The sequence below is a fragment of the Trichomycterus rosablanca genome, chromosome 6 (genome assembly GCF_030014385.1).
Source record: "Trichomycterus rosablanca isolate fTriRos1 chromosome 6, fTriRos1.hap1, whole genome shotgun sequence".
Classification (NCBI taxonomy): Eukaryota; Metazoa; Chordata; class Actinopteri; order Siluriformes; family Trichomycteridae; genus Trichomycterus; species Trichomycterus rosablanca.
This window is the reverse complement of record NC_085993.1, coordinates 995200-1019650: the sequence shown is the minus strand read 5'-3', so window position 1 is coordinate 1019650 and position 24451 is coordinate 995200. Positions and strand designations below refer to the sequence as shown.

The window sequence follows — 24451 nt, the reverse complement described above, 5'->3', positions numbered from 1 at the left end:
TATTTACTTATTTGTTTACTTAATTATTTGCTTATTTATTTACTTACTGTACATATTGATCACATTTATCTAAACAACTGTTTAGATCAATTAAAATAAGCAATATTATTACACTGAGTAAAAAATACATTAAAAGAAAAATGTTAAAAATGATAGAATTATTGGGCAAAGGCAGAAATAGATTTTACACACACACACACGGTGCAGTTGAAAAGAAGCGGTCGGTACTGCACACGTGTCGGAGGGGGCGTGTGTCAGTCACGACCCTCATCAAACAGGAGTGGAACTGAAATACTACGACTAGATTGGGAGGAAATTTCGGGGGGAGCATAAAAAAATAGTTTTGCATTGTTTAGGAAGCACAAGGTGAATATAAAAACGCCATCGAAGACCCCGCCCACTTGTTAGTCACGTCTTTTCGCACCCAGCAGACTAGCGGCCAATTTTGTCCGCTGAACCGTCTGCACTGCCATTCGTGCCTGTTAGGGGGCGCCCAGCCGACCGGTAGCAGAGCGGAGATTCAAACTCGGAGAGCTCAGAACCCTCCTAAAAGCCATGAATGTAAAGTGTGTGTGTGTGTGTGCCCTAATAGCCTTGATAGACCCCCCCTCCTCCCCAACCATGTGGATTAACCATGATGCATTGTGTCTCTGGACGCTGCAGGCTGGATTTATGCTTTTATTTGCTCGTATACAATGACTGACTGAAGCAAAGTGACTTTGCGCGTCCGGAATTAAAGCGGCGAGGGCGGAACACGCACCACTCAGGTTTCATCCAGACTGAAACACAATGCAACATGCGCACACACACACACACACACACACACACACACACACACACAGTGGTCAGGCCTGAGGAACCACTCTAACACACACACTATACAGCCAAAAGTATTCGGACGCCTCATCGTGCTATAACAGCATCTGCTCTTCGAGAAGCTTCTCACAAGACTCTGGAGTATGTCTGTGGGAATTTGTACAGCTGGTCACTGATCAGTCGGTGTTCCGGTTCATCCCAGAACTGTTCATTCAGGGCTCTGTGCAGGACACACATGAATTCATTGATTAGACGAGGCGTCCCAATACTTTTGCCTGTATCGTTTGGTGTTTGGTGGTTAAGCCTGACATCATGATGAGCTGTTGGCGTGTGATTCATCCAGGCTTTTAAATACAGAAGACCCGTCACTCATCACCGTAATGAGCCGCTGACGGGGCGCTTCGATAACACGGCGTATCCACTTCCCACACCAATAGAACAAGATTTTAAAGGTCGAGGGTCAAAAGGATGATGTTTCCAATAATTTGACCGCCGTGGTTCTCTTTCCGTCCGTCCCTCCTTCCTCCTTCCTCCAGTGTCTGAGCTCAGTGGAGCAGAGCGCTGAATAATTTATCTAACCAAAGAACCGGGCCTGCAGATCTGCTGTCTAAAAAGCCTTTTACTTATTTATTTATTTACATATTTACTAATTTATTTATTTACTTGTTTTCACTTATTTATTTACTGACTTATTTATTGACTATTGAATTTATTTATTTACTTGTTTTTACTTATTTACATATTTATTTATTTACTAACTTATTTATTTATTTTTGTTCACCTTTTTTATTTTACTTTTTTAAGAATTATTTATTTACTAACTTATTTATTTCTTTTTACTTATTTATTTATTTATTGTATGTGTTTTAATTCTTTATTTTTATTCACTTATTTTATTTATTTACTTTTTTATTACTTATTTATTTACTGACTTACTCATTTATTTCTTTTTACTTATTTACTTATGTATTTATTTACTGACTTACTCATTTATTTATTTTTATCCACCTTTTTAATTTATTTATTTTTTAAATAATTATGTCTTTACTTATTTATTTATTTTTTACTTACTGATTTTATTTTTTTATTTTTTTTTATTTTTTTATGTGTTTTTTCATTTATTTTTACCTTTTTATTTATTTACTTATTTTTTTTACTAATTTATTTATTTACTTATTTTTACCTATTTATTTATGTCTTTACTTATTTTCATTTTTAAATTTTTTTAGTTACTTATTTATTTAAATATTTTAGTTATTTAATTACATTAATTATTTTTATTTACTTATTTAATTTGTATTTACTTATTTTGTTTATTTATTAAATTATCTATTTAATTAACTAATTATTTTTATTTAAATAACTAATTTAATGATTTTATTTATTTAATTATTTCATTGATTTATTTACTTATTTATGTACTCATTTTTATATTTATTTAACTAGCGGCACATGGCTCGGTGGGTAGCACTGTCGCCTCACTGCAAGAAGGGCCTGGGTTCAATGCCCAAGTTTCCCCATCTTTTTCATGGTGAATTGTACCAAATGCAACACTGACCAGGATAACGCGGTGGTAAAACAGAAAGTGAATGAATGAATGAATGGTTTATTTATTTATTCCCCCTTCCCGATCTAGTCGTATCCGATTCCCTGTTGGTATTTCACCTCCTCTCCTGACTGACACGTGTGCAGTACAGACCGCTTCTTTTCACCTGCATCATGGTGGCGGGTTCATGCGGAGATCTGTATCGCGCACAGAGAGTCACACCCCGATGCTCAGCCAGCAGGGGTCATAACTGCAGCAGTGATGAGGAATTCTTACGGCCCTCCCACCCTCAGACCAGCCAATCATCATCAAAGCTGCTACCTTACAGTATGCAGCACAGCTAGTAAAGCGGGCCGCCGCGGAATGTTAAATCATGAACATTTCACTCATGAGGGCTGGATGTCAGTAGTGTGCTGAATTTTCAGCAACCCGCCCTGCTCGGTTCCTCTCTCGGTTCCCCTCTCAGTTCCCTTCTCGATTCCCCTGTCGATTCCCCTCTCAATTCCCTTCTCGGTTCCTCTCTTGGTTCCCCTCTCAGTTCCTCTCTCAGTTCCCTTCTCGGGTGCCTTCTTAGTTCCTCTCTCGGTTCCCCTCTCAGTTCTCTCGGTTCCCCTCTCAGTTCCCTTCTCGGATGCCTTCTTAGTTCCTCTCTCGGTTCCCCTCTCGGTTCCTCTCTCGGTTCCTCTCTCGGTTCCCTTCTCGGGTGCCTTCTTAGTTCTTCTCTCGGTTCCCCTCTCAGTTCCCCTCTCGATTCCCCTCTCGATTCCTCTCTCGGTTCCCCTCTCGGTTCCCCTCTCAGTTCCCTTCTCGGATGCCTTCTTAGTTCCTCTCTCGGTTCCCCTCTCGGTTCCTCTCTCGGTTCCCTTCTCGGGTGCCTTCTTAGTTCTTCTCTCGGTTCCCCTCTCAGTTCCTCTCTCAGTTCCCCTCTCAGTTCCCCTCTCGATTCCCCTCTCGATTCCCCTCTCGATTCCCCTCTCGTTTCCCCTCTCGGTTCCCCTCTCAGTTCCCCATGTTTGTGTGAGATAAGCAGGTAGATAAACTTTAAATGGACTCTAGCACTTCACTCGCAGGCCGCGGGTCACTGAACCGGTCACTTACAGTGCAGGACAAACACCGGAGCACCTCGCGTGGTCTGTACGGACAGAGACGGCGGGATGGACGCAGGTTCCTCCGTGAGCGCTGTGAGGAGCCGCAGGGTTTTGGTGGGTCGTGAGATTCGACCTGCACTCGTCACCATAAAGGAAGGGAAGATCCACGACATCCTGTCCGACCCCGGAGAGACCCCACATGAAGCTGAGGAGGTGAGTGTGTGGGAGTTGTGAGATGAGACACCTGGTGGAGAACGCAGGATACTGCAGGAGTCTGTGTGGACTGTTTAAAAATGGTGTTTCGCTCGTATTTAGTTACCGTCCCAACTTTTTTGGAGTGTGTTGCTGAAATCAAATTCTGAATTCTATTGACAACCTACAACGAAGTCGATCTGTGAAAAAAAGTCAAGTCTGTACTAGAAAACCAACTAAATTTGTCACATTGTTCTTTTTATTGTGTTTTACGAGACGTCCCAACTTTTTTGGAAATGCATTAGTATGTACTAAACTAATACTGGACTAAAAAGTTACTTTCGTAGTAGAAAACCACCAACATTCAGTTCTCTTTACCACTGTAGATATAAAAGCTGCTGGTCGAGGTAAAAAAAGGGAGTTAGGTGTGCTGTATTTATATTTTTGACACAGCAGATTATCAGAAGATTACCAGTTCAAGCCCCACCACTGCCAAATTGCCACTGTTAGGCCCCTGAGCAAGGCCCTTAACCCTGAAAAAGCTTCTAAGACTATGTGTGTATGTAAATATTTGGCCATGAATGTAAAAACCTGTCGTGATTCTCTGTGATTCTCTGTGCCATGATTCTGTGATTCTCTGTGTCGTGATTCTCTGTGCCGTGATTCTCTGTGCCGTGATTCTCTGTACTGTGATTCTGCATCGTGATTCTCTGTGCCATGATTCTCTGTGATTCTCTGTGCTGTGATTCTCTGTGCCATGATTCTCTGTGTCGTGATTCTCTGTGTCGTGATTCTCTGTGTCGTGATTCTCTGTGCCGTGATTCTCTGTGCCATGATTCTCTGCGTCGAGATTCTCTGTGCCAAGATTCTCTGTGATTCTCTGTGCTGTGATTCTCTGTGCCATGATTCTCTGTGCTGTGATTCTCTGTGCCATGATTCTATGTGATTCTCTGTGTTGTGATTCTCTGTGTTGTGATTCTGTGTCGTGATTCTCTGTGTCGTGATTCTCTGTGTTGTGATTCTCTGCGTTGTGATTCTCTGTGATTCTCTGTGTCATGATTCCCTGTACTGTGATTCTGTGTCGTGATTCTCTGTCGTGATTCTCTGTACTGTGATTCTCTGTACTGTAATTCTGTGTCGTGATTCTCTGTGTTGTGATTCTCTGTACTGTGATTCTCTGTGCTGTGATTCTCTGTGCTGTGATTCTCTGTGATTCTTTGTGCTGTGATTCTCTGTGCTGTGATTCTCTGTGCTGCAATTCTTTGTGTTTTGATTCTCTGTGCTGTGATTCTACAACCCCAATTCCAATGAAGTTGGGATGTTGTGTAAAACATAAATAAAAACACAATACGATGATTTGCAAATCCTTTTCAACCCATATTCAATTGAATCCACTACAAAGACAAGATATTTAATGTTCAAACGGATAAACTTTATTGTGTTTTGCAAATATTCACTCATTTTGAATTTGCCTGCAACACGTTTCAAAGAAGTTGGGACAGGGGCAACAAAAGACTGGGAAAGTTGAGGAATGCTCAAAAAACACCTGTTTGGAACATTTCACAGGTGAACAGGTTAATTGGAAACATGTGAGTGTCATGATTGGGTATAAAGGGAGCGTCCCCGAAAGGCTCAGTCGTTCACAAGCAAGGTTCACCACTTTGTGAACAACTGCGTGAGCAAATAGTCCAACAGTTTAAAAACAACGTTTCTCAAAATGCAATTGCAAGGAATTTAGGGATTTCATCATCTACAGTCCATAATATCATCAAAAGATTCAGAGAATCTGGAGAAATCTGTGCAAGTAAGCGGCAAGGCCCAAAACCAACACTGAATGCCCGTGACCTTCGACCCCTCAGGCGGCACTGCATTAAAAACCCACATCATTCAGTAACGGATATTACCACATGGGCTCAGGAACACTTCAGAAAACCATCGTCAGTGAACACAGTTCATCGCTCCATCTACAAGTGCAGGTTAAAACTCTACCATGCAAAGCCAAAGCCATATATCAACAACACCCAGAAACACCGCCGGCTTCTCTGGGCCCGAGCTCATCTGAGATGGACCGACGCGAAGTGGAAAAGTGTCCTGTGGTCTGACGAGTCCACGTTTCAAATTGTTTTTGGAAATCATGGACGTCGTGTCCTCCGGGCCAAAGAGGAAAAGGACTGTCCGGATTGTTATCAGCGCTAAGTTCAAAAGCCAGCATCTCTGATGGTATTGGGGGGGGGGGGGGGGGGGTTAGTGCCCATGGCAGGGGTAACTTGCACATCTGTGAAGGCACCATTAATGCTGAAAGGTACATACAGGTTTTGGAGCAACATATGCTGCCATCCAAGAAACGTCTTTTTCAGGGACGTCCCTGCTTATTTCAGCAAGACGATGCCAAGCCACCTTCTGCACGTGTTACAACAGCGTGGCATCATAGTAAAAGAGTGCGGGTACTAGACTGGCCTGCCTGCAGTCCAGACCTGTCTCCCATTGAAAATGTGTGGCGCGTTATGAAGCGCAAAATACGACGACGGAGACCCCGGACTGTTGAGCAACTGAAGTTGTACATCAAGCAAGAATGGGAAAGAATTCCACCTACAAAGCTTCAACAATTAGTGTCCTCAGTTCCCAAACGCTTACTGAGTGTTGTTATAAGGAAAAGTGATGTAACACAGTGGTAAACATGCCCCTGTCCCAACTTCTTTGGAACGTGTTGCAGGCATCAAATTCAAAATGAGTGAATATTTGCAAAACACAATAAAGTTTATCCGTTTGAACATTAAATATCTTGTGTTTGTAGTGGATTCAATTGAATATGGGTTGAAAAGGATTTGCAAATCATCGTATTCTGTTTTTATTTATGTTTTACACAACGTCCCAACTTCATTGGAATTGGGGTTGTAGGTGTTGGATGTCGGGGACAGTTTGGTGATGCCGGGTATAGTAGACTGCCATGTTCATGTTAACGAACCTGGTCGCACCAGCTGGGAGGGGTACTGGACTGCAACGCGGGCGGCGGCTGCAGGAGGGGTCACCACTATCGTAGACATGCCCCTGTAAGATCACACACACACACATAAATACACACTGAATACTGCTCACTCCTAAATGACCTCCAGAGAACACACAGCTTTAGTTCTGTTTCATCATCTACAGGAACAGCATCCCGCCCACCACCAGCCTCGCCCACTTTCAAGAGAAGCTGAAAGCTGCTACTGGCCAGTGCTTCGTGGATACAGCATTTTGGGGAGGAGTCGTCCCTGGCAACCAGGTACCAGTAATAATTAATAATAATAATAATAATAATAATAATAATAATAATAATAATAATAATAATAATAATAATAATAATAATAATAATAATAATAATAATAATAATAATAATAATAATAATAATAATAATAATAATAATAATAATAATAATAATAATAATAATAATAATCATTATCATCCTCTGTGTGTCTCTGGTTTAGCTGGAGCTGAAGCCCATGGTGAAGGCGGGCGTGGCCGGGTTCAAATGTTTCCTAATTCACAGCGGCGTGGACGAGTTCCCTCACGTGAGCGACGCTGACCTGCACGCTGCCATGAGACGACTCCAGGGCACAGGGAGTGTTTTACTGGTATGTGCATTCAGGGGTTCAGAGTTCGAATCTCAGGGATGCTATCGACTAAATAATCGGTTAATGTATGAGAGGGGTGGTCGAAACAGCCCAGCCATCGGGAGGTGCACTCATCAGTGTGCTCTCAGTGCTGGTCCCAGGCCCGGATAGAAACAGGAGGGCTGCGTCAGGAAGGCCAATTCTGATTGTTCCCATTCGAACGATCTCTGCTCTCATTAAACAGTCATGATGATTATTTAATAAACAGTTTATAAAACTTTGCAGCAACAGTTTAGGGAAGGCCCTTTCCTGTTCCTGCATGATCAAGCTTTATGGAGACATAAAGAAGAAGAGTCCTGACCTCAGCCCCACTCAACAGCTCTGGGATGAACCAGAACACCAACCGATCAATGAGCGCCCAGCCGTACACATACAAATGATGTCATGTTTTAACTGGGCACAAATTCCCACACACAGACGTACTTCCAAGTCTTGTGAGAAGCTTCTGAGCTGAAAAGATCACAAAGCGGTCGCTCTGTTTTAATAACGTTTGGGGGTTTTTTTTAATGGGACGCTCCATCTAAAAAACAACAATATAAATATACACTCCCACTCCCACACATTTATAAGAGATTTTCTGGAGAGGCTCATAAAACACCACTTTAAATCATAAACGATGTTCCTACACCGAATGTTTTTTTTTTTTTCTGGGTTAAGTAACTTGTCGTTTTCTAATTTATTTAGTTTCATGCAGAAAAGGAGGTCAATCAACCAGTGAATAAGAACGGGGGTGAGTAAATTGTATTATTTTATGACCGCCTTTTTTCCACCTGCACCAGACGGATTCATATGGAGATCCTTATCTCGCACTGATCTCAGTTATCCCCCGTCTTTGAGCAGCACCTCAATCGGCCAGCAGAGGTCGTAACTGCAGCATTTATGAGGAACCATTATGATCCTCCCTCTTACTGACCAGTCAAGTTTGTGCAAGTTCGAGATGTCAGCTCTGGTGTGCTAGCGTGTTTTACCCCTGAGTCCGAATTGTTTTATTTAATAAAGCTTATTATCCTGGTCAGGGTCATGGTGGGTCCCTGGAATTACTGGGCGCATTGCAGCAACACACCGAGGACAAGACACGACCATCCCAGGGCCTCGGCCACCTGATCAGACATATATAACTGACAATATAATTGACGCCTAGATATAACAGTAATACACAAGATATCATTTAAAATGACCAAAAATAATGAAGAATAATGTTTACATACAGGGCAGACGTAGCGGATAAGGTACATGACTAGTATTCAGAATGTTGCTTGTTCAAGTACCGCCACTCTTGGGCCCTTGAACAAAGCATTTAACCCTCGATTGCTTGGATTGTTTTCAGTCACAGTTATAAGTCACTTGTGATAAATGTAAATATATGTTTGTGTAGATCTGAGAGAGTACTCGACTTTTCTGAGGTCCAGACCTGATGTGATGGAGCTGGAGGCCATTCGAACCGTCGCACAGCTCTGCCTACAGTACAGGCACGTTCAGCTAACACTGCCGTTATGATATATACTGTATATACTGTATATAGGTTCTGTGTATATAATTTGATACATTATGAGAAATAGATATTGAACTGGATTTAAACTTCTTAAAATTCTTATCCCGATGCCAGAGTTCGATGCCACATCGTGCACCTCTCCTCAGCTCAGGCTCTGGACGTGATCAGATCAGCCCGTCAGTCTGGAGCTCTTTTAACGGTGGAGACGACCCACCATTATCTCACCCTGAACTCAGAGAGCGTCCCATCAGGAGCCACCCAGTTCAAGTGCTGCCCACCTATCCGAGACTCAGCCAACCAGGTTAGATCAGACATACTCTACATCACACACTCCGGCCAAATTCCAGGTCCTTCCTGGACCAGGGCTGAGATCTCAAGCTTGTGAGTTCAAATATGCTCAGAAAAACACAGGATCAGGAGCCCCAGACCTGTTTTTATGTAACATGTAGAGAAGCAGGAGGCACAGAGAGGCATGGTACTGTAATCCCCGCCCCCTGCTGCTCTACACTTTAGGTGGACCTGTACCATTGGACAAACCTTTGAGTAGAAGGTGCAGGGAGACCAATGTTCCATGAACTTTTAAATATGCAATTATTTGTACAGATTATTTTAAGACCTGAAACTGTTTACAAATAGCACAAAGTTTAATTCCTACAAGTATAATAATAATAATAATAATTATTATTATTATTATTATTATTATTATTTTTATTATTATCATTATCATTATCATTATCATTATTATTATTATTAATTATTATTATTATTATTATTATTATTATTATTAATTATTATTATTATTATTATCATTATTATTATTATTATTATCTTTATTATTATTATTATTATCTTTATTATTATTATCATCTTTATTATTATTATAATTATTATTATTATCATTATTATTATTATTATGATTATTATCTTTATTATCATTATTATTATTATTATTATTATTATCATTATTATTATCATTATCATTATTATTATTATTATTATTATTATTATTATTATTATTATCATTATCATTATTATTATTATTATTATTATTATCATTATTATTATCATTATCATTATTATTATTATTATTATTATTATTATGTTATTAAAATAGTAGATATTATTATTTATTATTATTATTATTATTATCATCATCATTATCATTACTATTATTATTTTAATATACATTTTATTATTATTATTTTATTAAAATAGAAGTTATTATTATGATGATAATTATTTTATTATAATATTATTATAATTATTAAATGATTATTATCAAAGTTAGATAGTTATTATTTTATTATACATTTTATTATTGTTTTAATTTAATATAATATTATAATCATTTTAATATACATTAATTATTATTATTAATATTATTATTTTATTTTTATTATTATTATTTATTTTTCTTTCTTTATAACTAGTAGTATCAATAGTATTTTTGCCTCCCTAACAGGAGCAGTTGTGGTGTGCGCTCAGAGCCGGTGATATAGACATGGTCGTGTCCGATCATTCCCCCTGTACCCCTGATCTAAAGCTGATGGACCGAGGGGACTTCAGTCAGGCCTGGGGCGGGATCTCGTCCCTGCAGTTTGGTACGTTGGTGGGTCAAGGTCCTGCAGACTTTATGTTCTAACCGGGTCTGTTTACCGGGTCAGTAATCACTGAGTAATCATTAACAGCTGAAGCATCTGATGTTTACTGAGCAGGTCAGAGTCACTACACTGAACACACGGTCCACACGGATCAGAGTAAACGTGGTTATGTCTCAGAAATAATAATTAACCCTCGACGTTTCCTCTGTGGTTATTACCTGAGTGTAAGAATTGATATTAAATAGTGACTGGTGGTGTTTGTGTATCCAGTAACGTGCTGGTAATAACGCGCCGGTGCTGTTTTCCTGTCGGTGTGATTTATAATCCTCATTTCGCAGGTCTGCCTCTGTTCTGGACGTCAGCACGTCGGAGAGGTTTTTCATTTCCTGATGTAGTAAAACTCATGTGTGATGAACCGGCACGCCTCTGTCGCCTTGACAACCGGAAGGGAAAACTGGTACCGGGTCACGACGCCGACTTGGTCATCTGGGATCCGGAGAAGGAATTTACGGTGAATTCAACTTGATTTAGTATTTAATATCAATCAGCTGCTTTAATTTGGTATTTAATCAGGACAGAGTGGGAGGGGGTTATCCTGGTCAGGGTCACGGTGGGTCTGATTCATTGGGCGAAAGGCAGGAAACAAACACACACACACACACACACAGTACAATTCCAAGTATTTCCAGTTAACCTGACTGCACGTCTTTGTACTGTGGGAGGAAACCGGAGCTCCTGGAGGAAACCCACACAAACACTGGGAGAACATGCCAACTCCACACAGACAGGACCCTGATCGCCCCACCTAGGAATCGAACCCACATCGGACCTTCTTGCCGCTTGTTGTTGTCTTTCCAAAAATGTCCAAATTTGGTTTCCTGACTAACGATTTAAAATACTGCTGTATGAAATCCTACGGCAATTCAGTTAGCAATCGCTTAGGCAAAACGTCCAAAGTGTGGAAGTGTAAAGCAGCTAAACACACGACTCAGGGAACTGAGTTTGGAAAACATGAAGCCTCGCACCGTCTCTGGATGTTTTCTTTATATTTTGTAAAATTCTATATTAAAATGTCCCCAGAGAAGGTGCAGAGAGAGCACAGTTTTTTGTTGTTGTATAATTCATCCTGCCAGTAGGTGTCACTGTGTATCAGACAGAGGGGACAGTGAGTGAGAGAGAAGGTGAAATTACACCTACAAAATGCAACACTACTGAAATAAAGAAGGAAATAATAGAGAAATATGAGAGTTATTGTTGTTTCTGGTAGATACATTTTATATAAAAGAAGTAAATGTATTATGGTGTATGGTGCAGCACACGTACTGTACTGAAATGTGATGTGTGTTTATGTACAGTACTACTGTGTATTGTTGTTTATTATTGTTTATTACAGGAATGTCTATTACTGTTAGTAACATTACTGTTACTGTTATATTATATTATATTACTGTTACTCTTAGTTAGGTAAGGGGGGGTTGGGAGGTCTGGTACTGATTAATTCTATTTACATGATTATTTAATGGAAACGAACATTTTGACCTAAGAACAGCCCTTCAGAACCAATTAAATTCGTAAGTCAAGGGTCTACTGTACAAAGCCGGTTTTTTTTTTTTAATGCATTTTCTCCCCTTTTTCTCCCCTTTTTGCGCGTCCAATTGCCCAATTTGCATCACGCATCCTCTCTGCCTCTGCCGATCCCTGCCCTGACCGAGGAGATTGAAGCTGACCCATATCCCCTCCGACATATGAGCAGCAAGCCGCATGCATCTTGCCACCCACACATTGACGAGTGTGGCGCCACCTAGCGTTGCGTGCGGAGAGACACACCCTAAGAGCACTTCTTACGCATCTCTGTGTAGGCGCCTCTAATCAGCCAGAAGAGGTCGTAACTGCACCATTCTGACAGAGAGAGACCCACTTCCGACCTTAGTCCCGCCCATCTGAACAACAGGCCAATCGTTGTCCATATAGCCGCTCAGCCCCGGTCGGTGAGGCAGAGCTGGATTCGATACGAGGTACTCGAGATCCAGCTCCGGCTGCAGCGCGTGTTTTTACCCCTGCGCCGCCTGAGCGGCCAGATTGGGCAGATTTTGTTGGAAATTGGCATGGAAAAACACGCTTTGGCGGGTGGACAAAATTTGGGCTGGTTTGTAATAATTTTGGCGGCTTAAAATATAAATAAACAACTAAGCTTTCTAAAGCAGCTGGAATATAAATAGGCCTACGTTCTCCCACCACATCCAACCCGCTGTCAAAAGTTTGATTGACAGGTTATTCTTTCCAGTCCAAAAGACACCGTTGCCACGCCCATCAATACAGTGATTCATATGTTAGACGGCAACAGCATAGGCTAGGTTTTTTTTTTGGACTCGTTTCTAGACTAACGGTTTTTACAAAGTTCTCCAGTTGGAAACTGGAATGACGTGATGCTGAGCTGAATATGAAGGGAATACAAGTTTGTTCTTATTTCCTTGCAAAGGGTTGTGATCTATAATAAATAATGCATTTTAAAAACTTGGTAGGCTACTTCAGAGACATGCAAGCAAAAATAATTTGTCCTTTATCATTTAGAATGACTGATCTGTACATTTTAGGATATTAATTTGTAGGTCATGGTGGTTTAATATTTTTAAAATGTTGAATATCATCTGCTTATCCTGTGTTCTTTTGGACGGTTTTTCCTTTGAAAAGGTTTTTGGCTGGAAACCACTGTTGCAATCTGGCAACTCTAATCGTAGCTTCATATTAGGAGATTGCAGGTGCTAGACTGGCCTGCCTGCAGTCTAGCCTTGCCTCCAATTGAAAAAGTGCAGCACACCATTAGGCAGAATATGACAGGGGAGCAAAACTGGAAAAAGTCTAAAACTTCTGTTAATGAAAATTCTTGAGCCTCTGGATTTATTTTTAATATCATATTTCTTTCTTATTCCAGATAACGGAAGAAAACATTGAGCACAAAAATAAAGTAAGATTATTATTATTACTTCATTCGATTCACCTACACAGAGTCTGACGTGATCAGACTGTGTAAATCTGAATGTATGAACTCTCTGTGTGATTTTAGCTGACTCCGTATCTCGGGATGACTCTGTGTGGAGAGATAAAGGCCACCGTACTTCGAGGAAAGATCGTCTACCTCAACGGCACCTTTAATCCTCGACCGCTGGGAGAACTGTTACTCATAAACCAGACCTCCAGTGGAACTGATCTGTGAACAGCAGCAACTCAGACCCTTCTAACAATCAACAAGCTTTATTAGCATGAGTGTATAGTGCATTGTGTTAAATCATTAAGAAAATAAAATAATAATAATAAAAATGTAAACGACTAGTTTAATGGAGTTTATTTTACTTTTCACATTCACATGAGAAGAGTATTGTGCTTCGCCACTATATGGCACTATGTGGTCATCTATATGGTGAAAATGCCACTATATGGTCATCTATAAAGTCACTATGCCACTATATGTCACTAAATGGTTATTTATATGGTAAAAATGCCACCATATAGTCACTATACAACTGTTTGGTCACTAAATGGTCATCTATATAGTCACTATATATGTATGACCATATAGGGTATAGTGACTATATAGATGACCGTTTAGTGACCATACAGTGGTAGTCACTATACTACTATGTCACTATGTGGTCATTTATATAGTCACTATACAACTGTATGGTCACTAAATGGTCATCTATATAGTCACTATACCACTATATGGCACTAAACGGTCATTTATATAGTCACTATGCCACTAAATGGTGATTTATATGGTGTAAATGCCACTATATGGTGATCTCTACAGTCATCTATATGGTCTATATGTCACATTCCTTATACTATAGTTTTTTGCACAGTGTGACACTGAGTGTAAATATTTTCCCACCACAGCAGCAAATTTACTCGAATGGACTGTCAGTAATTCCAAAAGAAAACTTGCTGATAGCTAAAACTAACATTTTCTGTTTGCGTAGTTTTGAAACAACAAAAATCAATTTTGCCCCTCGAGTCTAAACCTTCCGTCCAAACTCACGCCTGAAACAAACCAGTACGAGAAGTGTTTAAATTCCTTTATGGGTTTGTTGGTTGAACTTTGCATTACAACCTTTAACCTGTCCAACCTGTACATTTATATTTTTAACATTCTTATTAAAACGATCTGAAACAGAACGTACGTACGTGAACGTTCTCGTTCACACAGAGAGCAGATCTGGTTTAAAAAGTTTTAGATGTGTCCCTCTCCCACAGGTCGTGTCTGTGTTAGAGTGTAAATGTTAATGATTGATATTCAGTAACCAGCAGAGCAGAGAGTTTAAAGGTGTATCACCTGGTGTACAACTGCTGGTGCAGCCCTATAATAATCATAATTCTTATTAAAATAATCCACATTTAAATAATAACACGTTACAGCACCAATTTCTCCAAATGTAATTCATGATAAATGTACTCACCTCCCATAATAATAATAATAATAATAATAATAATAATAATAATAATAATAATAATCTAATATATTATTACTGGTATTAGTATTATTATATATTATTATCTTTTTTCCATTATTATTATTATTATTATTATTATTATTATTATTATTATTTTGTTCAGAATTTGTACAGTACATGATGGGAACAATAATAATCTGTACTCCACTGCAAACACATTTTTATTTTTGACTTTCACAAAAATATTTTTATTCTTGTGATCTCAGTCTTAAAAATCTTTTGAGTTTTGGGGATTTAATTTATACAGTAAAACTGCTGTACATTGATTATTTACCAGGTTGTAGGAAGTTTATCATCATGCACTTGATCGGTCAGAGCGACTCTGAAGCTCTTCTGACCCTTTTGGACTCCCACTAAACCCCCTGCTCAGTTCTGTACATGTTTCAGTCTCAGTAGAGCTTCAGTACCTGTTCAGCATGTCTTCTCTCACCGTCCCACCACCACAATGTCTGTTACAACCACTGACTGTCCCAAACCGCCTCCTGCTGGGACCCGGACCCTCCAACGTACCTGCACGGATCCTAACCGCCGGGGCCAAACCCATGCTGGGACACCTACACCCAGAGACTGTGGAGGTAAATCACCACAGGAGAGGCACTGACCTTTCACCTCTTTTATTTAGTTCATTTATTTATGAAGATAAAACTGTACTGCGTTAGGAAGATTTAATAAAACACAATGTTTAAGTTTTAGAAATGATTCAAGTTTAGCCACAACTTTAATAATTATGATGTTAATACGATAAATTATAAAATAAAGTACTACACATTTTAATTCTCTAGTTATTGTAGTTAAGTGTTAGTGTAGCATGTTACAGTATTAAATCTGTTGTTTTTTGTTTGTTTGTAATGAATTTTTATTTGATTAGATTTTTTTATTGTATGTATTTAATTATAAATGCTAAATAACTATTTTTGCCTGGTCAGGGTTGTTGTGGGTCAAGCTGCACAAATCCACCCACACCCCCAAAAAAGTTTATCTCAGGGAAACACACACACACACACACCTTCATGTTTTTTGGTTATGGGAGTTAAACGCCTCATAGTTGTAGACTGGGGGCGAGGAATGAACCCAAGGTCCCTAGGTACTACAATGCTGTGTGCCACCCACTTAACCAGCTACACCACCATGCTGCCTATAATCATATACAACACAGATGTACTGAAAACAACGTCTACAGAACAAAACAACAATAACAAAACTGGGATCTATTATACCTACTATAAGTAAACTAGTGAAAGATGTACCTAGATTAGTGCTACAAGCTTATTAATGGCTTTAAAAAGCTGCCCGAGAATAATAAGGGACAATATTAGGATTGCTGTCCACATATTTTTGATCCAGTACATTTTATTCTATTTAATCAAACCAACAATGAGCCGTTTATAATCAACAAAATGTTCCAATCATCGATTCATTCATTCTTTGTCTGTTTAACCACTGCTTTATCCTGGTCAGGGTCGCGGTGGGTCTGATTCAGTAGGTAAAAGGTAGGAAACAATCCATACAGGTCGCCAGTCTATCACAGGGCACACACACACACCACTAGGGTATATTGTCCTGACTGCAGGTCTTTGGACTGTGGGACTGTGGGAAACCGAAGCACCAGAAAGAAACCCACACAGACATGGGAGAACATGCAAACTCCACACCGAACGAACCCTGGGGAATCGAACCCAGGACCTTCTTGCTACAAGGTGACAGTGCTACCCACTGCGCCACCGTGCCGCCCTCCAATCATTCAGTTATATAATATAATAATGGATATTATGCATAACACGATGTTTAATCGGTGGGTAGTACTGTCACCTCACAGCAAGAAGGTCCTGGGTTCGATTCTCCGGGGTCCTTTCTGTGTGGAGTTTGCATGTTCTCCCTGTGTCAGTGTGGGTTTCCCCCAGGAGCTCCGGTTTCCTCCCACAGATTAACTGACATAATTCCACCTAGGGGCGGCACGGTGGCTCGGTCAGTAGCACTGTCGCCTCACAGCAAGAAGGTTCTGGGTTCGATCCCCAGGTCTGGGTTCTTTCTGTGCATGTTTGCATGTTCTCCCCGTGTCTGTGTGGGTTTCCACCCAAGGTACAAAAACATGCAGTCATGTTAATTGGTGTCACAGAATTGGCCTATAGGTGAATGTGTGTGTGTGTGTGTGTGTGTGTGTCTGTCTGCCCTGCGACGGACTGGCGCCCCGTCCAGGGTGTTACTGTGTGCCTTGCACCCATTGAAAAGCTGGGATGGGCTCCAGAATCCCCCCCCCCCCCCCCCCCAAGTGGTTAAGAAAGTTATTGAGTGAATTCCACCTAGGTGTGTGTGTGTGTGTTTGCACTGTGATGGACTGACGACCTGTCAGGGCTGTTTCCTGCCATTTGCCCAATGAATTGCACCCACTGTGACCCTGACCAGGATTGAGCGGTGGTAAGACAAACAATGAATGAATGAATGTGTACTCAGAAAGTTCCTGTTATTAGTTATGATAAGGCTCAGTACTTTTGGAAACACAGTCCAGATCAGAAAACATACTGGACTAGTAATCAGAAGGTTCTTGGTTCAAGCCCCACCACTGCCAGGCTGCCACTGCTGGGCCCTTGAGCAAGGCCCCTAACCCTTCACAGTATTGTTAGTCACTTTGGATGAAAGTCTCTACTAAATGCTGTAAATGTAAACATATATATTTATTTATTTTTAATTAAGATTATGGATCAGATTAAGAGTGGGATCCAGTACGCGTTTCAGACCCAGAACCGGGTGACTCTGGCCGTAAGTGGTCCGGGTCACAGCGCCATGGAGTGTGCCATCTTTAACGCGGTGGAACCTGGAGAGAGCGTCCTCATCGCCGTCCACGGAATCTGGGGCGAGAGAGCCGCCGAGATCGCGCGCAGGATCGGTACAAGTCTTAATACTTAATTATCTATTCCTGCCATCTGACCAGGGTCTCAGGCCCCACATGCACCACAACCTTCATTTTAGTCATATCCAATTCACCTTCACTCCTGACGGAGGAGGGTCGTGAGTGAAACACGCCTCCTCCGACACGCGTGCAGAACCGACCGCTTCTTTTCACCTACCAGGAGGATTCATATGCACACAGAGTCACGCACTGATCTTCATTATCCCCCGTCTCTGTGCAGCACCATCGATCAGCCAGCAGAGGGCGTAACTGCAGCAGTTATGAGAAAACACACACTGTTCCACTCTGTGTGTCTGTGTAGACGCCCAGCTGGCTGATAGCTGATTACTGTACATACAAAAGTGCATTTATTATTTTTAAATGATCCTTTTTGGTGAGCATCCTGACCTGTATTGATTTATTTGTTTATTTCTTGTGTAACAGGTGCTAAAGTGAACACCATTGTAACGACGGCGGGCAGCTACTTCACGAACGATGAAATAGAGCAGGTAACGCCACGACTATTTAAAAACACGCCTCTAGGGTCGGCACAACTCTTATCTGACACGTCTTTTCCAAATCTGTAGGCGTTAGCCAGATATAAGCCGGTCCTGTTCTTTCTCACCCACGGAGAATCCTCGACAGGAGTGGTGCACCCGCTAGACGACATCGGAGACCTCTGTCACAAGTAAGAGCACACAGGGGTTTATTTTTCACACATGAACAGCGACCCCTGCTGGCTGGTCGAGCTGCTGCACAGAGACGGAGAATAACGGAGAGCAGTGCCTGACTCTCTGTACACGGTACTGATCTAAAGATGCTTATTTTGAATAAAAATAAAGCATTTTTAGTGTAAAGTTAAAGCTTGTAATGTTAGAATGATCAATTTTTGTAGAACATTTACATACCAGCCTATTAATATGAGTCTGATTATAGAGATATGAAATATTTCAGAAAAGTGGTGTTAACTCGATTACTGTTGCTGCAAAGCTGCAGAATAAGACTCGATCAGCCATAACATTAAAACCACCTCCTTGTTTCTACACTCACTGTCCATTTTATCAGTTCCACTTACCATATAGAAGCACTTTGTAGTTCTACAATTACTACCTGTAGTCCATCTGTTTCTCTACATGCTTTGTTACCCACTTTCATGCTTTTCTTCAATGGTCAGGACCCCCACAGGACCCCCACAGAGCAGGTATTATTTAGGTGGTGGATGATTCTCAGCACTGCAGTGACACTGACATGGTGGTGGTGTGTTAGTGTGTGTTGTGCTGGTATTTTAAACACCGTGTCCACTCACTGTCCACTCTATTAGACACTCCTACCTAGTCGGTCCACCTTGTAGATGTAAAGTCAGAGACGATCGCTCATCTATTGCTGCTGTTTGAGTCGCTCATCTTCTAGACCTTCATCAGTGGTCACAGGACGCTGCCCACGGGGCGCTGCTGGCAGGATATATTTTTGGTTGGTGGACTATTCTCAGTCCAGCAGTGACAGTGAGGCGTTTAAAAACTCCAGCAGCACTGCTGTGCCTGATCCACTCATACCAGCACAACACACACTAACACACCACCACCATGTCAGTGTCACTGCAGTGCTGAGAATCATCCACCACCTAAATAATACCTGCTCTGTGGTGGTCCTCTGGGGGTCCTGACCATTGAAGAACAGCATGAAAGGGGGTAACAAAGCATGTAGAGAAACAGATGGACTACAGTCAGTAATTGTAGAACTACAAAGTGCTTCTATATGGTAAGTGGATCTGATAAAATGGACAGTGAGTGTAGAAACAAGGAGGTGGTTTTAATGTTATGGCTGATCGGTGTATATGTAAATATGTCGTGTAAAGCCTGTAAGTAAATAAAACACAGAAAAAGGCGAGAACAAAGTGAGCCTCCCAACAAAATAAAGCCTCTCAGTCATGTAAACAGAGAGACGAGCGCCGCCTAGCGGACGATTACTGAACTACTGGTCTCTGTACGCTTCTCACATGAGTTTTAAACAATCAGACAGGACATTCGATTTTCCAGATTTTGTCCGTTAAATACGAAATCCGTTAAATGTTGGTTCCTCTGTACCTCTTTACTTCCCTGATCAATCCAGCTTTAATCTATCAGCTCCTCTGTGTGATGTACTGATGTGCTGTTGGTTTCAGATACGGCTGTTTGTTTCTGGTTGACTCTGTGGCAGCACTAGGGGGCGCTCCTGTCTACATGGACAAGCAAGGTATATCGTACTTCATTTATATTATTTCATTTTTTTCCCCTCCCAATTTAGTCATAACTAATTCCCCTATCGTATATCCCTTCTACTGCTGCAGACCTCCACTCCTAAACAAGGAGGGTCGTAATTAACACTCGCCCCTGCCGACCCGTGTGCAGCACTGACTAATGGGCAGTAACAGCTCAGCAGTTAAGGAACTGGACTAGTAATCAAAAGGTTGCCAGTTCAAGCCCCATCAGTTACAAGTTGCCATTGTTGGGCCCCTAAGAAAGGCACCTAACCCTCAGTATGATTGTAAGTCGCTTTGGATATACTGTATGTGTCAGCTAATATAAATGCTTCTTTTCACCTGCACTTGGCAGGTTCATTCGGAGATCCGTATCGTGCACGGAGAGTCACACACTTATCTCTATTATCCCCCGTTTCAGTGCAGCACCATCAATCAGCCAGTAGAGGGCGTAACTGCAGCAGTTATGAGGAATCCTTACGGTTCTTCCTCCCTCAGACCAGCAGATTGTTGTCTGTGTAGGTTCCTGGTTCCTGCCGGACGCCTACACGGACGGTGACTGGCTGGTCCGAGGGTGGGAGGACTGTAGGGATTCAGACAGTACTGAAGTCATCCTACACCCCGAGAAGAGGGCGTGTCTAAATCCTCAGCTCCCTTAAAATGCTCCTACTGAGGCGCCTTAATTCTGAGTGATGATCTGACTGAGCGCTGAAGCTGAACGCCTCCTCAGCGCTGAAGATCAATCCCAGCATTCAGTGCGGCACAAAAAACGTTTTCGGTACACGGAGGGAGACGTTAGCTGGCGTGCTAGCGGTTTAGTAAGCTAAAACCGCAGAGACGTAAAGGTAGAGCGTCTAAATAATCTGATTATGAGCTCCCGGTCTTATTAGAATCCTCTCTACTGAGGAGCTGACCAGGTAGCTTGTAGGGGAGCAGAGGGGGAATCATCAGGTTTTAAGACAGACTAAACATGCATTTTTTTAATATGTTGAGTATTGTTGTTTACAGCTATCGATATTCTGTACACCGGCTCTCAGAAGGTTCTGAACGCTCCTCCGGGCACCGCACCCATCTCCTTCAGCGAGAGAGCATGGTGAGAGAGGGATTACCTCTAAAAATGATCTTCTAATAATCTACAAGATTTATTATTTCCTGATTTCTCTGTATTTCTCTTTATTTAAAAAAAACAGCAATAAAATCTTCAACAGAAAGACGAAGCCCGTGTCGTACTTCCTGGACCTGACCTGGCTCGCTAATTACTGGGGCTGTGATGGAAAACCTGCTCGTATGTAAGTACCAGAAAGAGAACATTAATGTTCTCCCTTTTTCTCTGTATTTAGTCATACCCAGTTCCTCTTCCTCTGCTGGAGCCCCCGATGGTGTCTGAGGAGAGTATATTCTCCTGACACGCCCTCCCTCCGACGTGTGCACGCTCCACCGACCCCTTCTTAGGGACTTCCCTAAACCGTTGCCATCGTATTAAAAGCATATCGTTTACCTTTTGTCATTGTATACACACCTGTTAGCGATGGATGTGAAAAAGCAGGGCAGTGAAAGCTTGTAATCAGAAGGTTGCCAGTTTCAGCCTCACCATTGTCTAGTTGGCACTGTTGGACCCCTGAGCAAGTCCTCTAACCCTCAGTAGCTCAAACTCTACTCAGACATAATTGTAAGTCGCTTTGAATAAAAGCGTCCACTATAAATGTCGCAAATGTAAACGTAGTATGGAGTGTGTCTGTGGGAATTTGTGCCCATTCTGTCAGTAGAGTCACAGTTGAGTGTTCACCAGGGTTTTGTTTATCATTTTATACACCTGTTAGTAATGGATGTGGTAGGGCAGGGCAGTGGTAGCTCAGCAGCTAAGATACTGGACTAGTAAACAAGTTCAAGGTTCAAGTCCCACTATTGTCTAGTTGGCACTGTTGGACCCCTGAGCAAGTCCTCTAACCCCTTCTTATCCCCCCGTACTTTGGTGGATCGGCGTTTGAGGTCGGTCTGGCTCAGGGAGTGTCACACGCTGATCTCCACGTTCCTGCAGTTCTGTACAGGTGCCTCGGGCTACTAACCAGGGTCTTTACACAGCCTCGAAGACCCCGCCCACTTTTTTATTTAAGTCCCGTCTTTTCCCACCCAGCAGACTAGCGGCCGATTTTGTCTGCTAGGGGGCGCCCAGTCGACCGGTAGCAGAGCTGAGACTCGAACTCGAAGAGTTTAGAATTAAACAATAATAACAAATGTTTTATTTGAAAGGTATCACCACACTGGACCTGTGATCGCATTCTACAGTCTGAGAGAAGGTCTGGCCATCCTCGCAGAGACCGTAAGAGTCCCCGCCCTCCTAAAATATTTATTTATTAGGATTTAAACGTCATGTTTTACACTCTTTGGTGACCATTCATGACAGGACAGGTCATTACACTTCTTACACAAGATTCATCGTCTTTTTATTATGGGAGGAAACCCACACAGACACAGGAAGAACATGCAAAACTACACACGGAAAGGACCCGGATTGCTCCACCTGCGAATCGGACCCAGGACCTTCTTGCTGTGAGGCGACAGCAGCCTAAAAAGTGCTAAAATGTCCAGATCCAGGGTTCAAATCTCACCGGTGCTCTCCAAAACAGTCCAAAAACAGCCTAAGCACCGGGAGGCGCACTTGTCAGGGTAGAAACAGGAATGCTGGACCAGGAAGGATGTCTGTAACAAGTCTAATATGCGGACCAAAAAAAAGCACCAGCGCACCAGCACTGAAATTCTGATCTCCTCGAGTTAAAGTGGATAAAGCAGTAGAACAGAAATGAATGAATAAATGTTAATAACACACACTCGGGCTTTTACAGGGGCTTGAAAAATCCTGGAAACGACACCAGGAGGTGGCCGAGTACTTCCACACGGGGCTGGAGAAGATGGGACTGAAGCTTTTTGTGGAGGAGAAGGTAGTACTGAGTTTAAAACATCCACAGATCCTTGATTAACATCATTAATAGGTGAATTTGCACGTCTCAGGGGCGTAATTATGCTGAAAGAGAAAGGGGACTTCCCTAAACTGTTGCCATATCGTTTATTTTATATCATTGTATACACCTGTTAGTAATGGATGTAAAAAAGCAGGGCAGTGGTAACTTGTAATCAGTAGGTTGCCAGTTCCAGTCCCATTATTGTCTAGTTGGCACTGTTGGACCCCTGAGCAAGTCCCCTAACCCTTTGAACCCTTAGCTGCTTTGAATAAAAGCGTCCGCTATAAATGTCCCAAATGTAAATGTACTATGGAGTGTGTCTGTGGGAATGTGTGCCCATTCTGTCTGTTACTAACTAGTAATCAGAAGGTTGTCAGTTCAAGTCCCACTATTGTCTAGTTGGCACTGTTGGACCCCTGAGCAAGTCCCCTAACCCTCACTCAGTAGCTCAGTGTACTCGGACATAATTGTAAGTCACTTTAAATAAAAGCATCTGCTAATTTGGAGTGTGTCTGTGGGAATTTGTGCCCTGTCCGACAGAAAGCTCGACTGCCCACCGTTACGACCATCGTAGCGCCGCCCGGTTACGACTGGAAAGAGATCACGGGTTACATCATGAAGAATCACAGCATAGAGATTTCGGGAGGACTCGGCCCCTCCGTCGGCATGGTGAGGACGTCAGTTTGTACCTGAACTGAAGGGATTAACGCACTGATTGACGTTCTATAGCGTGTACGTGGCGTGACCGAGTGGTGTTGATGTTTCCAGGTGCTGCGTGTGGGGCTGATGGGATGTAACTGCAGTAAGGAGAACGTGGAGATGATTTTGGGAGCTCTCGCCGACGCTCTACAGCGCTGCCATAAGAGTAAAGTGTGAGAGTGTGGAGATTAGAACACGCTGCATCACCCACGCTTCCACAAATAAAATCTATTAGAAAGTAATATTAAAGAATGATTAAAGAAACAGAAGTCGTCTTTTTTTAATCAGGATAAATGATAAACAGTGGAGGACCAGCAGGTCGCAGTGTTTCTACTCCAGATCCCACAGTGACGTGTTAAAAAAGGTCGTGATTTTATTAGAATTAGATTAAATGCTGCAAAAAATGAATTATTTTTACAACTGATAATAATTTCTGCTGTTACAATGTTCTAAAGAAACACTATCCATAGGATCACCCAGATAATAATAATAATAATAATAATAATAATGATAATAATAATAATAATAATGATGATAATGATAATGATAATGATAATGATAATAATAATAATTCCTGTATCAGGGGCGGCTTGGTGGGTAGCACTGTCGCCTCACAGCAAGAAGGTCCTGGGTTCGATCCCCAGGCGGGGCGGTCTGGATCCTTTCTGTGCTGAGTTTGCATTATTATCACCAAAACTCCTGATTATTTATACACAAAATCCATCCTCCTTTCTTTCCTTAAGAAAAGTTCAATTACATTTTAGGCATTAGCG

The 24451-nt window shown here is 41.7% G+C and overlaps 2 protein-coding genes across 2 annotated transcripts; both read left to right on the top strand.

Annotated features, from left to right (window-relative positions):
- The first annotated feature begins 3471 nt into the window (after nucleotides 1-3471).
- On the top strand, nucleotides 3472-13712 carry zgc:103559 (Allantoinase, mitochondrial). Its single transcript, XM_062997213.1, has 11 exons — nucleotides 3472-3663; nucleotides 6541-6692; nucleotides 6793-6907; nucleotides 7110-7256; nucleotides 7980-8025; nucleotides 8671-8764; nucleotides 8902-9088; nucleotides 10250-10388; nucleotides 10727-10899; nucleotides 13321-13353; nucleotides 13453-13712. Exons 1-11 carry the CDS (start codon nucleotides 3517-3519, stop codon nucleotides 13600-13602), a joined length of 1383 nt encoding a protein of 460 aa, XP_062853283.1. The 5' UTR covers nucleotides 3472-3516; the 3' UTR covers nucleotides 13603-13712.
- Nucleotides 13713-15281: 1569 nt separating this feature from the next.
- agxta (alanine--glyoxylate and serine--pyruvate aminotransferase a) lies at nucleotides 15282-23947 on the top strand. Its single transcript, XM_062997211.1, has 11 exons — nucleotides 15282-15471; nucleotides 17588-17780; nucleotides 18228-18292; nucleotides 18371-18471; nucleotides 19945-20015; nucleotides 21028-21112; nucleotides 21210-21308; nucleotides 22270-22339; nucleotides 22863-22958; nucleotides 23520-23648; nucleotides 23748-23947. The coding sequence occupies exons 1-11, from the start codon at nucleotides 15313-15315 to the stop codon at nucleotides 23853-23855; spliced, it is 1176 nt and encodes a 391-aa protein (XP_062853281.1). The 5' UTR covers nucleotides 15282-15312; the 3' UTR covers nucleotides 23856-23947.
- The last annotated feature ends 504 nt before the right edge of the window (nucleotides 23948-24451 follow it).

Coding starts and splice junctions, on each gene's coding strand:
- zgc:103559 (XM_062997213.1), top strand. CDS start 3,517: ATGGACGCAGGTTCCTCCGTGAGCGCTGTGAGGAGCCGCAGGGTTTTG. Junction 3,664..6,540: donor CCCCACATGAAGCTGAGGAG/GTGAGTGTGTGG, acceptor TTGGGGTTGTAG/GTGTTGGATGTCGGGGACAG. Junction 9,089..10,249: donor TCCGAGACTCAGCCAACCAG/GTTAGATCAGAC, acceptor CCTCCCTAACAG/GAGCAGTTGTGGTGTGCGCT.
- agxta (XM_062997211.1), top strand. CDS start 15,313: ATGTCTTCTCTCACCGTCCCACCACCACAATGTCTGTTACAACCACTG. Junction 18,472..19,944: donor ATCGGAGACCTCTGTCACAA/GTAAGAGCACAC, acceptor TGTTGGTTTCAG/ATACGGCTGTTTGTTTCTGG. Junction 22,340..22,862: donor TGGCCATCCTCGCAGAGACC/GTAAGAGTCCCC, acceptor GGGCTTTTACAG/GGGCTTGAAAAATCCTGGAA.